Source organism: Argentina silus (genome assembly GCF_951799395.1).
Source record: "Argentina silus genome assembly, chromosome: X".
Taxonomy (NCBI): Eukaryota; Metazoa; Chordata; class Actinopteri; order Argentiniformes; family Argentinidae; genus Argentina; species Argentina silus.
In genome coordinates this window covers 21,781,652-21,797,895 of record NC_139653.1, presented here as the reverse complement: position 1 = coordinate 21,797,895, position 16,244 = coordinate 21,781,652, and the positions used below count along the sequence as shown (strand labels likewise).

Sequence of the window (16,244 nt, the reverse complement as noted above, 5' to 3'; positions counted from 1 at the left end):
TCTTGACAATAAATGAGATCAGGCAACAGTGTTAAATTAAAAAGTGATGATGACAGCAGCTCCATTCTAATCATGTTACAAGACTGCTATTATGATTGAAACTCCAGCTTGTGTGTAATATATTGAATATAGAGTGTAAAACCATCCCTATTTATTGTCTTTGGTATTTGCTTCCCCTCTGCATGTCTGCCAAGCTGTCGATCCCCACGTTCACTGAGGGTATTGACATACAGCTCAAACCCACAGCACTGAGTGGAGTCCTGGGTGTTACACATGAATTATGCATGCACTGATGCCAGGGTGCTGAGCAACACTAGTGCCATCATAATTGAAACAATTGAAAAGACAATACCTGCTGGGTCAATAATTACACAGCAGCACCTAATCCGGGCGCCCCCCACACTCACACCACCACACGCGTGGAGGGGACCTTTACACCTCCTGGCCCCCCCCGCCCACACCACCACACGTGTGGAGGGGACCTTTACACCTCCTGCCCCCCCCCGCCCACACCACCACACGCGTGGAGGACAGACGGATGTATACAAAAAAACCATCCAAGGGAGCACTTTGTGAGTGGCAGAGCAAAGGGACAGGAGACATTTTTCCTTTCGCCCCTACCTGTGCACCTGCCTGCACCTAACTGTGTATCTATGGAAGCTACATACAGAAGGTTTAAACTGAAACTATAATTTCACTATAATCTTTTACTCAGTAATAATAAACAAGGGTGATTACCATGGAAAGATTGCATTTTTCAGTGACTGATTAATAAGGTTGGGGTAAAAAGCCGATGCATGGAAGTTCCTGTGTGTACTTTCTCAGAATACTGTCACTTTGCATTAACTACAGTTCCTGACATTATTCATGGGTGTGTCTAGCTCTAGGTCTGTGAAAAGAGGGAAGCTATCGATCCACTTTCCCACCACTCCACTTTCATAAATCCACACTCAGGACTCCCAACAGATCCATGACATTCACTGGTCTCCAGGCCAAAACAACGGCCCAAGGTGATCAACATAAAACTGCTGGCCCCTGGAATGTTTTTCACCTTGGGCTGGGTTTATATCAGCCCAGGGAGGAGAGGCAGCATGACAGTACACACACAATCAGCAGCATCTACGGCAAACACTTGTAGGTGGACACCACGGACACCTACCTTTATGGAATATAAACCATGTTCCTAATGTATTGTATTCCAAAGTGTGATATACACAGTCTCTGTAATCTAACCTTACCATGTGGTTCTATTTTAGAATTGAATAGCAAAAAAAAGTGGTCACTAATTTGGGAAGTGTTAAAAGTTAGAAATACAAAATGTGTCTAACTACTCAATCTACAACAAAAAACGTATGGAAGGGTGTATCCAGTATAATGTCATGTTTCTATTCAAAAGGTACTTAAAACAAGCTAGACATGAATGTGAGTAACACTCCATGCCATTATGGTATTGAAAAAAGTTTTTATTTGCGTTTTTATAGAGTCTCATTTCCACATTTCTCAAAGTGTTGCCCCTGAAAGCACACAGAGGCTCCTGTGTATTGGCCTGCTTCCCCATTAGGCTTTATAGAGAGCCATATGCACTTTTATTGGAGGGTTAATGGTTTTTAAAGACCAGAGCGCAGGTCTAAATCCACAACATTAAACCCGGCAATGGTACCCTGGGATATGCTGAGGTCACATGATTATGTGAGCGAAGTACAGTGTACTCTGTAGCCTAAAACCACACTCACTAAGTACAGTACATACCTCCCCATTCCACCCCATTTCAGGACAATTGTGAATTCAGAGGAGATACAGAAAAAGATAAAACACGTCAAGAATTTAAGTCTTAAAAGCCTAATGAGTGGAAGTAACTACAGCAATTTAGAGAAAGGAACATAGAGGACTAAGGAGAGTCTATTTAGACAGCCTGTATTCATGCATAATTAGCTATGAAATGGCACAACAGGAGTCTGCTGTTCCCTGTTCTTAATTAGTTTATATCCTGAGTCTTGATGAGGGGTAAACAAAGGCAACATGTATTTTATTGGCACTTAACTTCTCCTTTCTCTCTCAAACAACACTGCTGTAGACACATTGTTACTACCCATAATTGTAATCTATTTTCCATATGAAATGAGTCGCAATGCTGTGTAATGGTCTTAAATCACTCTCTCAAGTCACAATGATACTGTGTGGGCATTAACCTAGTAAGTTCGCTCTACCTGACAGACCCTGCAATTGAATAATAATAATAAAAAAAGATCACATTGCATGTGCAATAACATAACTCTCATCTTCCTTCACCATGTAGAACGTGTGTGTGTGTGTGTGTGTGTGTGTGTGTGCATCTATTGGTGTGTTGGTGCATGTGTGTATGTTAGCCATCGGTGGGCGATGAGCCCACGACAGCTCTCATTAAGCCTTAGTGTTTATAGACAGATGGGAGCTGAGGAGAAAAGGCAGGACTGCATTAGGGATGATGCCACATTCCACTTCAAACCTGACCTTCCCAGAGTCCTCCCTCTCCTGATGCATCACAGTCATTCAGGGGTTCAGACACGACCACCGCCCACCCCCACATCTCCACTCCCTACACCTACTCCCTACCTCAGCAGAGTAACCCGCCTGCCACCCAGGCTGTACCTTCTCCTGCACCCCATTACTCTAAAGGCCCCCTCTCTCTATTTTCCTTTGACCATTTCTGGGTGAAACCACCACACTCTCTTGTTCTCTTCGTGTTTACCTGACCAATCGTGATGCCATTCCCCCCTCCCCTAGTTTTCCAGTGATGGATGACCGTTGGCCGTCTCGCTGACAGCCAGGCAGCTGATGCCACATAATTACAGTATCACCGTTTAGGCAAAATTACCAAATTATACCAGTCCTCAGGAGGCCAGAGAGACTGACAGTCCAGCCAACAAAAGAAACACAAATATCCATGAAAGAGAAGAGAAAGCTGTACTTGGGCCGCTGAAGCTGAGCAGCAAAATTTTAGCTATAAGAGTTGAGAGAACAGTGATTACAGCCAATGAGAAGACTGAGAGGCTGTTGATTAGTGTCTAGGAGCAGAGGCAATTTCTCATTCATGAATAATGCTGCAAAGCATCTGGCCTCTGGAGACTAAGGAGACTATGTTGTGTAATTGTCACGTTAAACACCAGAAAATCAAATACACTTCATGAGGTCCCAGACAAAACAAGAAAAAATAATGGCTCCAGTGTCTGGGGGAGCCTTTCTTTGTGGTCAACGTGCTCTGGTCATTGGATTGTGGGTGAGGTGACATTTATGATGTGTGTGCTAACAGTTAGCAGTTGTGCAGTCCAGTGTAGACGTTGACTTAACACTGTGATAATGTGGTTGAGGCTATGAAGGCCCACCAGGGCAGTAGAGTGGCCTACCTGATTAGCTCCATAGCAACAAAGGCTCTCTTTCACACCCAAGAGTACAATTGCATTTAAAACATAGACAATGGGAAAACAAGAAAGTTGCAATGATTAAATTACATATTTTTGATCCCCCCTGTGGACATTGCTTAGTCAGTGTAATATTCCTTTTGTTCCAAAAACCTATTCTTCAAAATACAAGGCTGACCATGGCTGACCACAGTCATCAAAAAAGTAATACAACCTCAACAACTCACCTGTACATGACTCAATACACCATTTCCCAACCCTATTATTTTATAATCCTCATGGTGAAATACTACCTTACAGCTACAGCCTTTGTAAAGGCACTGTCAAGCCATACAGTTTGATTTATTAATGGTCAGGATTAAAAAAAGAAAATAGAATTATAATGAATACGTAAATTGTTCCAACATATCAGGACATATATATTTGAATCAGTGTGTAGTTTATTCTTGTTTCACACAGTAAATAATGTTTTGGTAAATGCAGAATGTTTTGGTAAGAGCAACCAAACCTGATCCTGAATCCAACTGTGATGTTTTGATTTATTTTACCACCCCCCAGCACCCTGGCTAGTCATAGAATGTAAAACATGTGCAACAATGTACTCTATCCAACAAAAAATACACAATGTGGCCTAATAAAGTAATCAGACACATATAATATATCATGTTTCCCAGAAGGAACAGGCCGAAAAAAATCAACAAATTAGAAAGGGCTGTCCTCTGCAACTGTGCAAGTGTCAACCCTGCCATTTCTAAGGACAGGGCGGAGAACGGCGTGACAAACTCACTCGGCAGAATGATAATGTTTCGGGGGGTAATTTAATCAGAATGAGCTATGTGTCAGTTACTAATAGTGGGTACTTTGCTGTGATTTATCTATGTTTGCTGAGTGGAGAGAGACTAACAGACGGCCCAGTCCCTCAGATTAAATAGGGCATGGGAGAGATTTCTCATGTTATCATGGAGAGGAATTCATCACATGCTAATTATTAGCATTATTAGTCCAGGTGCAGTTACTGTAAATACCAGAGACTCGCATCTGGAGGTAGGCGATGAATCGACCTTGAGCAAAGATAAATAAATAGATAGGTACTTTATTGATCCTCGAGGGGAAATTAAAACTCAGATAAACAGAGTTAAGTAGCAAAATCACAATCTCTGCTGGTGTTTCCAGAATCAATTAATCATTTCATGGAATTCATATGTACTGGGTGTGAATGTAAATCACAGAACGCATGATAGCTGCTATGATTTTAAAATACTGGAGTCACAATAATTACATTCACAAGGCTTAGGCCTACATGCAGACAGGAGGAGTGATAAAAAAGTGCCAGGCCAGAGGAGAAACAGAGAGGTTTTGAGTCCACTCAAAACACTTAAAGAAAAGTTACCACACAGTTTTAGATTACAGAGTAATCAAAGCTCTGCAAGCGTCCTGATGCTGCATGGATAAAGCACTTTCTCTGCACTATCAGAGCAGGCTGGGTGGAGGCAATACTGCAAAGCCTGAAATCTATAAACCCAAAACAGATAAGCGAGAGGAGAAAGCAGTTCAGTGTGAATTACAATGAGAACCTCTTACTGTACCTCTTCCTGTGGAAGAACTAGTCAGACACTAACAATAGAGTATCTAAAAAAGCTTGCAATAGATAACACAAACTGAGTGAGACAAAAATGTATCACAAAGATACATAGTCTGTGCAAATATATTTAATTTTATTTTCATGCAAAATACCCAACAAGTATATTCATGACTTGCGGCATGGTTGCTATAACTCACATTTTCGTAGTAAACAAGAATAGGAGGAAAGAATTACTGTGGCATTCTCATGACAGGAACACATATTATTTGAAAAAATGAAATGTTGCCCCTCATTTTCCGCATCCCTGTATAATTTATTATTTAAAGCATATGCTCAGAAAAGGGATAAAAGAAAAGAGAAGGAAAACAATAAACAGCAGCAAAGGGTTTGAACTGTCAATCTAAAACAGCCCTAGGGAGGAAAACAAAACTGAGTAAAAGATTTAAGATGAAATTGGAGAATAAAAACACCCCCTTTTTTCCCTGTCTATCTAAACGTTCCTCTGGGACATTAACTTTCCCTGGCAGACCTCTGAGTTGAACTATGAATGCGATAAAGGTCTACAGTGACAGCCTGGGCTTAATAGTGCAAAAGCACATCAATAAAGAAGGTATTTGCTTTTGTATATTGTTTTGTTTCCTTACACTCACCTTGAGCAACGTCACCTCCAATCTTGAACCTGGTGCACACCTTACCAGAGTGGAGCAGAGCAGAGGAGAATAAAATTGAACAGTTTCAATCTTAGAGTTCTAGTTCTAGTGAGCAGTGGCTCCAAACATCTCGATGAGCATAGAGGAGGAATATGCTCATGTAGTTGGTTATAGTTTAGTAAACTGATTTGAATCAGATTATGACAATACACAAATAACACAATAAAAAGACACTTCAAAGTCAAGGTCACTTCAACCAAAAAAGAAAGAATAGATTTGTTTTTGTGCAATGATTTAATAATCTACCCAAGCTTTTGATGTTGCTGTTTTATTTTTAATTCAGCCCATTTATGACCACACACCAAAAGTATTTTTAAGTGAAATTTCTAACATCATCCAATGATTAATATTTAATCAAGCCTTTTGTAAATGATCTCTCTCTCTTTCTATTTTTTGTTCTGAGAAGCTGTAGTTTTATCTTCAATCATAAATACATGTTGATGCAAGAGATAAAAAGACCGTCACAACTCCAAACTTTATGACAGAAACACTTCACTTTAAAGATCCAGTGTGCAGATATGAGCTTTAAAATAGTGCTACAATGTCCATGATAAATCTGTAGCGATCAAAAATAGTTTATCACATGATGAAGAAAATTCAGTGAAGAGCACTGTTTTGGTCCAAACAAAGCACTTTCTAAAATCTTGTGTCAAGGTCGAGCACTGGCTTTTCCGTACATATTTTACATTTTCTTTGTTCACAAGGATATGCACAGGTTTGCTGCTATAAGAAAAATGTAGCACACTTTATGTTTGTTTTAAAATTGTCAGTGTGGCCATAGAGGGCAGCAATGTGCAAAATGACTGCTGTACCTTTAAAGCCACTAACACACAACTCTTATTGACAGACAAATTCTCAAGCATATGTTCAATAAATGTATTGGTCGCTGACTTCCCTAACCCCAAGTCTTATCTTAAGTGTATCACCAGTGTTTACTCAGATGAGCAACATATCATACTAACATACAGTAGAGGCAAATAGACAATTTCCCTATCAGATTGATGTTACAGAGAAAGTTTTATTCAGAACCCTTCCGCTAGGCGGATAATTACTGTCATTGAATAATAATCCTTGGCCAGCCCACAATAATCAGTCCCACATGTGCATGGGCACTCTTAAAGGGGCGGCTCATTTGCCACTGTGAGTCACAGCATAAACTGCTTGGTGGGAACTAATGGAGGGCAATTTTCTTGTCTGAAATAGAAAAAAACTTGAAATGGCTGGGTTTAGGTTGTCATTTGCCACAGTACGTCACATCTCCAAACAAGGAAAACTCTATAATTTCAGATCATTACTTTGAGCTACTTCCCTCAGGCAAAAAGGGGCTCTTCCTTTGGGTATTAAACCATTGTCCAGAACATGAGAAAGCATTTAATTCCCTCACCAGTGGTTTCACTTTCTTCTTTCTTATAATTTCTATATTAGATCAAGTGGTCTAATTTACCACCTCATGTTTCTCCTTGAAAGATTGTGATTGTCTTCAAGTCTGAGGTGAATTGGTTAGAGAGTTTAACATGTTCTCAACATTCCATGGACAGACTGTTCTTTCATGAAGCAATGTGTCTATCCAAACCACAATACAATCGCATACTGTAAAATCCAAGTACATAGTTAAGGCACGGTAGGTGAGATTACTAGGCGTGCATTCCTGTTGAGAGATTTTGAAGCCCACAATACCATATGGCCATACGGGGGACTTAAGGGCACTGCAGTGGCTGATACCAAAAAGCATGTTTCCTCATTTAAACCTGTGTTAAACTTTGTATTCCATCTGGCCAAATTGAGAGTTTTGGACTGTGATTTCGGTTTCTGTAATTTCCTACTATGATACTGTATGTGGTCTTTTCCCTGGAGCCAATTATATTATTATTTTAAATTCCACAAGCAATGTTAAAAGCATAATAATATCGCCAATAGAAGGATTTTTAGACTGGTGCCACCAATCAGATATCGATACAAATCAAAATATTAGCCCCCATAAATGGCATTTTCCGGATTTGCTGCGTCCCTCACCATCTATCTTAGGAATCCATTGAAAGTTCAGTAGTTAGCAGTATCCAGATACATATAGTGTGTTTTATCAATGGAGATTACCCTTATGCTGAAGTGAAAATGGAAGATCTCAGAATATACATGTGTGCCTTCGGAAAGTATTAAGACCCCTTCACTTGTTCCCCTTCATTGATTCCTATGCAAATCAGAGACCCTATAAAAACAAAGATATTCATTCCAAAATTACATGAACTATTGTCCTTGCATTAAGATGGACTCAATTCAACTTATGGAGTGATTTGTTGATGATATTTTTAGCTAATTTTAAGAATGTCATAGCAAAGGGTCTGAATACTTACAGTGGGGGAAATAATTATTTGATCCCCTGCTGATTTTGTTAGTTTGCCCGATTACAAAGAAATGAGCGGTCTATAATTTCTATGGTACTTTTAGTTGAACAAATAGAGACAGAATATCAACAAAGAAGTCCAGAAAAAACACATTATATAAAGTTATAAATTAATTTGCATTTGATCGAAGGAAATAAGTATTTGATCCCCTACAAACCAGCAAGAATTCTGGCTGATACAGACCGGTTATATGCCCATGAGGCACACAGATTAGTCCTGTCTTTAGGAAAAGTACTGCTAATCTCTACTTGTTATGGGTATAAAAGACACCTGTCAATAGAATCAATCTTTTTCATTCCAACCTCTCCACCACCATGGGCAAGACCAAAGAACATTCAAAGGACATCAGGGTAAGAGTTGTAGACCTGCACAAGGCTGGAATGGGCTACAAGACAATCAGCAAGAAGCTTGGTGAGAAGGAGACAACTGTTGGTGCAATTATTAGAAAATGGAACAAATACAAAATAACCATCAATCGCCCTCGGCCTGGAGCTCCATGCAAGATCTTGCCTCGTGGGGTAAGGATGATCATGAGAAGGGTGAGGGATCAGCCCAGAACTACATGGGAGGAGCTTGGTAATGATCTCAAGGCAGCTGGGACCACAGTCACCAAGAAAACCATTGGTAACACACTACACCGTAACGGATTGAAATCCTGCAGTGCCCGCAAGGTCCCCCTGCTCAAGAAGGCACATGTACAGGCCCATCTGAAGTTTGCCAATGAACACCTAAATGATTCAGAGAAGGCTTGGGAGAAGGTGATGTGGTCAGATGAGACCAAAATTGAACTCTTTGGCATAAATTCGACTCTTCGTGTTTGGAGGGAGAGAAATGCTGAATGCTACAATCCCAAGAACACCATCCCCACCGTCAAACACGGAGGTGGAAACATTATGCTTTGGGGTTGTTTCTCTGCTAAGGGTACAGGACGACTTCACTGCATTGAGGGGCCAATGGACGGGGCCATGTACCGTAAGATCTTGGACGAGAACCTCCTTCTCTCAGCCAGAGCACTGAGGATGGGTCGTGGATGGGTCTTCCAGCATGACAATGACCCAAAACATATGGCCAAGGCAACAAAGGAGTGGCTCAAGAAAAAGCACACTAAGGTCATGGAGTGGCCTAGCTAGTCTCCAGACCTTAATCCTATAGAAAATTTGTGGAGGGTGCTGAAGCTTCGAGTTGCCAAGCAAAAGCCTTGAAACCTTCAGGATTTGGAGAGGATCTGTAAAGAGGAGTGGACCAAAATCCCTCCTGAGATGTGTGCAAACCTGGTGACCAACTACAAGAAACGTCTGACTTCTGTGCTTGCCAACAAGGGTTTCTCCACCAAGTACTAAGTCATGTTTTGCTTGGGGATCAAATACTTATTTCCTTCGATCAAATGCAAATTAATTTATAACTTTATATAATATGTTTTTCTGGATTTTTTTTTTTTATATTCTGTGTCTATTTGTTAAAATAAAAGTACCATAAAAATGATAGACCGCTCATTTCTTTGTAATCGGGCAAACTAACAAAATCAGCAGGGGATCAAATAATTATTTCCCCCACTGTATGTATATTAGGTATTTCTGTATTTCAATGTTAATACATTTACTGAAATTTCTAAAAACCTGTTTTCGCTTTGTCATTCTGGGGTATTGTGTGTGGATCGATGGCAAATCATTTTAATTGAATCCATTTTAAATTGAGTCTATAACACAACAAAATGTGGAAAAAGTGAAGGGGTCTGAATACTTTCCGAAGACACTGTAAAAGACACAGAGAGAAAGCTATTGAGAGGAGAGAGCTCTGAATCTGCTCAGTACAAGATAATTCATCAGTCCTTTGGACACAATCAGTCAATTCATTTCTCCCAATGAACTCATGAGCAAACTAGAGCAACATCATTATCTCAGACCTTGGCTTACAGAAAAGGGCTCTTGGTTATCACATCACAAAAGTTATTTCATCATATCCTTGGTCTGGATTTCTCTTAAAGTTCAGGTTGATCATGGGGATCTGAGTCCACCGCCTGCTCGTCAATAACTCATTACATCATTGTAATAGCTCAAATACTGACAATATCAAGACACCACTGTTATACAGATTGCACAACAACACAAAAAACGATTTTGCACGGCTCCACTTAGTGCAGCTCCGTACTCTTGCTAATAGCGGGACTCGGAGAGAGCATATGTATGTACTGTGTGAGCACAGCTCACAAAGCTACTCTAAAGAATTCCATTTGAGAAAAAGAGAGGCCTTGCCCTTGAGAACAATGTTCTGCTTAAGTCCGGTAGGAAAACCAGAGCCTCTAGCTAAAATGGATCCCACAGAGGCTGGTACTAGCCAGGTTCCCCATGGAAGAGTACAATCCTTGGGGAAATAGACATACAGTACTTCCCAGAACAAATTAGAAAAAGCACCCCAGTGTTCTGGCAAAATTAGAAAGCGAGAAAGCCCACGTTGGAAATATTTGACTTTGCCAAGACTTAAACGGTAAACGGACCATCTGTCTCTCGTCTACCTCATCTCTAACAGAAATGTGAAGAACCCCACCATCTGCACACATACCGTACAATACATCAGCTATACATTCACATACATACAGTGTACATGTGTGATTGTGTGTGTGTGTGTGTGTGTGTCTGTGTGTGTGTGTGTGTGTGTGTGTGTGTGTGTGTGTGTGTGTATGTGTCCGAGAGAGAAAGATAGAGAGAGATAGAGAGAGAGAGAGAGAGAGAGAGAGAGAGAGAGAGAGAGAGAGAGAGAGAGAGAGAGAGAGAGAGAGAGAGAAAGAGGAAGCGAGGGAAAGAGAGATTGAGAGGGAGAGGGGGATAGTGTGTGTGTGTGTAGGGACATCATGAGGTTTGACAAGGTATGTATTTGAAACAATAAATACATATATTAACATGCCGAGCATGCCAACACTAAAATTCCCCAATCAACCATGGGAATTGTTGTTTATGTTGTTTCTGTCTCTTGGGGGAAAGTTTAAGATACTGTTGTATCCCTGATGTCTATTTCATATTGTGAACAAAGCTACACTACATAGCAAAAGTAGAAAAGAAAAAATAGAAAAGGACTAAATTAAAAAAAGGAAAAAATCGGTAAGATTGCATATATTTTGTAATATTTTTAGAAACAAGACAGACTCTCCTCCACTTTGAGTTTCCTGAATAAAAACAACAGTTCAAATTCAGATGTGTGTGAGGATCATGTGTAGTTTGGCCCTCTAAGGGTGCGATTAGATTGTGTGATCCTGCAGTTTGATGCATGTTGTGATTATGTGCGGTTGATAACCCTGATTATTCATCAGTATGACTGAAGCTTTATACAGGGTGACCTAGGTACCTTCTGGTGTAATCACTCAGCCAGCCCATAGCCAGCACAGCCCATGGGTTTCAATTAACCCCACAGTTTTAATATTTGTCTAATACACCAACACTAAGACACTCAAATAGAATATTAAAAAAAAATATGTTAAAAAAAAAGGCCATGTTCAATTGGGGGGACAACATGTCAACATCAATAATTTTGCTCATTTTACATTAGGCTGGGAAGAAGCACATAATTGCATGTTGTATGAAAACTGAATGCATCAAATTCCTTTTCTATGTTCACTCATTGGCCTGTGTAGAATAGCAAACTGTAGTGTACAGTTGGCCCATCCATATTGCGGGGCACAACGGGAAGTACAAATCAGAAGGAGCAGTGCATGAAGGGTTGCACTGGATTGAGCTTGCTCAGCACACTAGAAGGGCGGAGTCACTATTTTGGACTAATGGTAAGGTACAAAATATGCACACCAAGCACATCTTCCATGCCAGGCGAGCAAAATCAACCATGTCTAAAGACTGTCATGCCAATCAAAGTAAAAGCAGTTGTGGTTTGGGAGTTGTAATCAGCTTTGTTCATTTTAAGGGTTTTATGAGATGTAATATATGGAACACACTTTACAGATAAGTTATTATTATTAACATAAAATGAAATCACCCTGTGGTGAAGCAGTAGTGACAGCCTCAGAAAGTTTGCGTGGGAGGAGAAAAACAAATAAGTCACCCAAGGATAATTAATGAAAAGAACAACATCTAAACGTCGTGTTGACTTATGGATGAAGTCAGCTCTAGTCAAAGCCTCCAATTCACAGAGGGATGTGAAATAGCTGTCAATTTCCAAGAGCAGTCAAGAGTGACAATTGTGATGATGACAGTGATGAGAAGCAGAAAATAAGAAGATAAAAAGGTTGTGAGATAGCTCTGGTTTCTTGGCAGAGAAGTGTCATATAAAAAAGAAAACTGACAAGTCTCCTTTCAATCAAGCCTTACTTTTTTCCCCCAGTTACACACTCATGTACAGAGAATTTGTTTATAGATCACTAAAAGAGAAGCCCTACTGTGTCCATGGGATTGCTTCCAGGTTGCGATATAACATAGCAGGTTATTAAACTGTCATGGAACTCTGATTGTTGGCCTAGCAGACGGTGGAGCATGCTGTCCACTAGAATGAGTCACGTTTGATTTGTTTAGGTTGATTGACAAATTTAAGGCATATAAACACAACACAATTTGTCCTTTATTTTAATTTGCTCTCTCTTGACTATCTGGTGTAAACCCTTCAGGGAAATGCTGCTACCACTGGGTCGTTTCATTTGACAGAACTGTACCCAAGGACACTATTGCTTTCCTGGGCATTTTTCCAGCTTTGTTTGGAATAGTATTTATGACAGCTTTTTAAGATTGGCTGGTGCATTACAAATAAATACTCATGCTCCCTTGTTCCTTGTTCCAGCTGTGTTAACACACACACACACACACACACACACACACACACACACACACACACACACACACACACACACACACATGCACACACACACATGCACACACACACACACACACACACACACACACACACACACACACACACACACACACACGCACACACACACACACACACACTCCTTCACCTATTACAGCCTACTACTATCCTAATACAGAGCTCCTATTGCACACCCACAGACACAGACACACACTGTGTGCATGTTATACATAAACTTGTATACCTGATAAAAATCATAACAAAATTCCATGTAGCTCCCTCCTCCAGCCATTTATGTCATGACATTCTTCATAACTCATGCCAATAAGAGTTATGTGATGTGTTAATGGAATAAATCAGGGATGAAATATCAATCAAATTACTATCTAATAGTTCCCTTAATGTCTTTGTTTGCGTGCAGATGGCACCTTCAACTATCCACACAGCAGGCACCCATCATAATAATAATTATCCTCCTAATACCAAGACTTAATTAATCAGTCATGTCTGTTCACAACTAATAAACCATGATAAAGCGATTTTCATTTTCAAGAACTGGACATTAAACATGGGGCTCTCTGACAGGATACATCAGCCCCCATTGTGATTCTTATGTAGTGAAGCAGTGGTGGAATTCACAATGTCACTTTAGTCATGATTGTGTAGCCATCATTGCTATTTATATTTTGCAGAACGATGTAAATGTGATCTTCATGTAGCTGGTGGGAAGAGCAACCCTCATTGGTGACAACGTTGTTAAATTATGATAATGTTCTCATTGATATGAATCCGTGCACATCTTGTTGGTCATACTGGTTTCCATGTTCTGTATTGGGATCATAGTATTAACTGGTACTCACATTTAGCTGGAAGATCGTAGCCGCAGGTGATCTTGGCGTTGCCGGTTTCACAACCATTTAGTGTGTGGCATTCATCATATAGACAGGATCCTGCCGCTTTGTGAATACAGCCATCAACTAAAAATGAAAAACAGACACACACAGGTAAGTCTAACTGAGGACAAACATCCACAAACCTTTCCGTGCGTATTCACCATACACACAAAATATACACAACACACAACATCTCACCATCAGCATGGTAAAGAGAGAGGATGCTTCTCTCAGGCCAAACACAAGACATAATATAAACCTGATCTCCTGAACACTGTGTTGGTTTGTTTGTCCCTTGTTTGACTCTGAAGATGCTTCACATATTTTTACCCCCTGCATTATTGTAAGTGGCTTATGGCTCTGATGCTCGTTTCCTTTGGCCACAACAGCAAGAGGACCCTGCTGTTTGTAAATATTGACAGAGTATGAGTGAGCTGTGTTCGTATCTCATAACACCTCCACACACCTCCACACACCTCCACACACACACACACACACACACACACACACAACACACACACACACACACACACACACACACACACACACACACACACACACACACACACACACACACACACACACACACACACAGGATATATATAAGGCCTCTTCCTATAATCCTTCTCTCTGCTGTCATTAGCTAGGTACACTCATATTATCAACTGTACTTTCAGTACTCTGCCTGGGATGTTTTATTATTTATCATGTCCCCTGTGGTAAGTGTGTTATGATGTGGATCAGTGTTCTGATTCTGTCGGGATCCATGTTGATGTGTGTCCTGGTTCTGCCGAGCCTCTGGGCCCCCCGCCCCCTACGGTTTTAATTTCGGCGGGTTAAGGCCGCGATGGGCTTGATTGATGGTACGTCTTACATGAGATGACAGAGAGATAGAAATCCAAATTATCCGTCTCCGAAAGCCTGACACTCCTCCAAGAGCATGTTATCAATCACACTGAAACATCATAAAATCCCCCTCAAGTTGTCTTGTAAAAATCCTCACAAGCCATTAGAGAACAACACACTCGTGAAAAGGAGGATGAGGAAAAGGAGGAAATGGACAAACAGGCATGTATTTTCATTTTTTTTTTTTACTCTACGGTCTATTCCTCTCTCACCAGCACTAAACTGGAGTGTGCGGCTCATTCAATAGGTCACCATGGCTGAACGTGTGGAGGGTCAGGAGACTGAGGGCTCCACACCGGTGTTACTCTATTATATACAGAGAAGATCAAAGGATAAACACTTTGAGAAACCAACCAATACCAACACCCAGAGAGTGTTTAAACACTGTATATTTGATCTGTCACTAGTGCTGTTATCATACAAATACAACCTGGCAAATATAACCTGATTGAAGTGCTTCCAAAGCACGGGTCACATCTCATAAACAAAGTGGACCTCATTTTATTAAGATGAAAATATTCACTCACTTTCAATCTGACAAATATGTATTTTTTGACAAGAGATGGTCTGTTTCAACTCCTTTCTATTTTACAGGGATGAGTCAAACAGAACAGCTGGGTGGAAGATTTTCTAGCTCTATGAATCATCTTTAATGGACTGAGGGACAGCCAGTTGACAGAGACTGATCCTGATGGCTTTTTGAAAAAGTAACATGAGTTTGAGAGGGATAAAGACAGATATGGAATCCGCTCGTATGGAATTTATACTGCTAGACAGTGAATGCGTTGTGTGAAAAATGAATGCATTTGGAATAATTACAATACAGTATGAGTCCATGTTCATTGTTGCTAAACAAAATGTGATGCTATCAAATCATCTATCTGTAAAATATACACTGTAAAATATACACTGTAAAATAAGCTTATCATAAAATGTTATGGTCAGAGGCTAAACATCTGTTTTCAAAATAAACTGATAGGTAAAAGAATTTAAGTATTCTTCTGTTACTCCCACATACAAGTAAGAGTCTTCCTTGTATAACAACACATCTGAACACCCTTTTCATTTGGGTTTCATTCTATAGACCAACATATTCTTTCAGATATGGGCAGATTGGTAAGGCATACCGAGGTTAGAAATGTGTTTGTGCTAACCCTAACTGTAACCTAACCGTAAAACACAGTGCATGTAAGTGTTTTATTTTATTATTATACAGTGAGCCTGTACTGAAGGTTACATCAGACTGAACTGGACTCAATTAACATATCAACATAGTTTCTCAAAGATCAAAGTCATCTCACTGAAATGGCCTGTGGTGGACTCTCTCTCTCTCTCTCTCTCTCTCTCTCTCTCTCGACATGCAACTCCTCTCCTCTAAGTCCTAACTTACCTAGACAGTAAACTTCTATTTCTCCTTAGCTCACCTGGAGCAGGTGCAGGGTGAACTGTGTTTCCTCCAGTAAAGCCCTGCCATGGAAGACAGAACACAGCCCTCCCCCTCCTATACCACCACTCTTCCCACAGGAAACCTCTCCCTAGACACATCC

General features: G+C 40.4%; 1 protein-coding gene across 10 annotated transcripts in view; it reads right to left on the bottom strand.

The window, feature by feature from the left end:
* Positions 1–16,244, bottom strand: part of macrod2 (mono-ADP ribosylhydrolase 2) — a 455,899-nt gene that overhangs the window by 265,968 nt on the left and 173,687 nt on the right. For all 10 annotated transcript variants that reach the window (XM_083695577.1, XM_083695580.1, XM_083695579.1 and 7 more), the window contains exon 5: positions 13,759–13,875. In XM_083695577.1, coding sequence (XP_083551703.1) covers positions 13,759–13,875 — 117 coding nt within the window. The remainder of the gene's footprint in view (positions 1–13,758; positions 13,876–16,244) is intronic.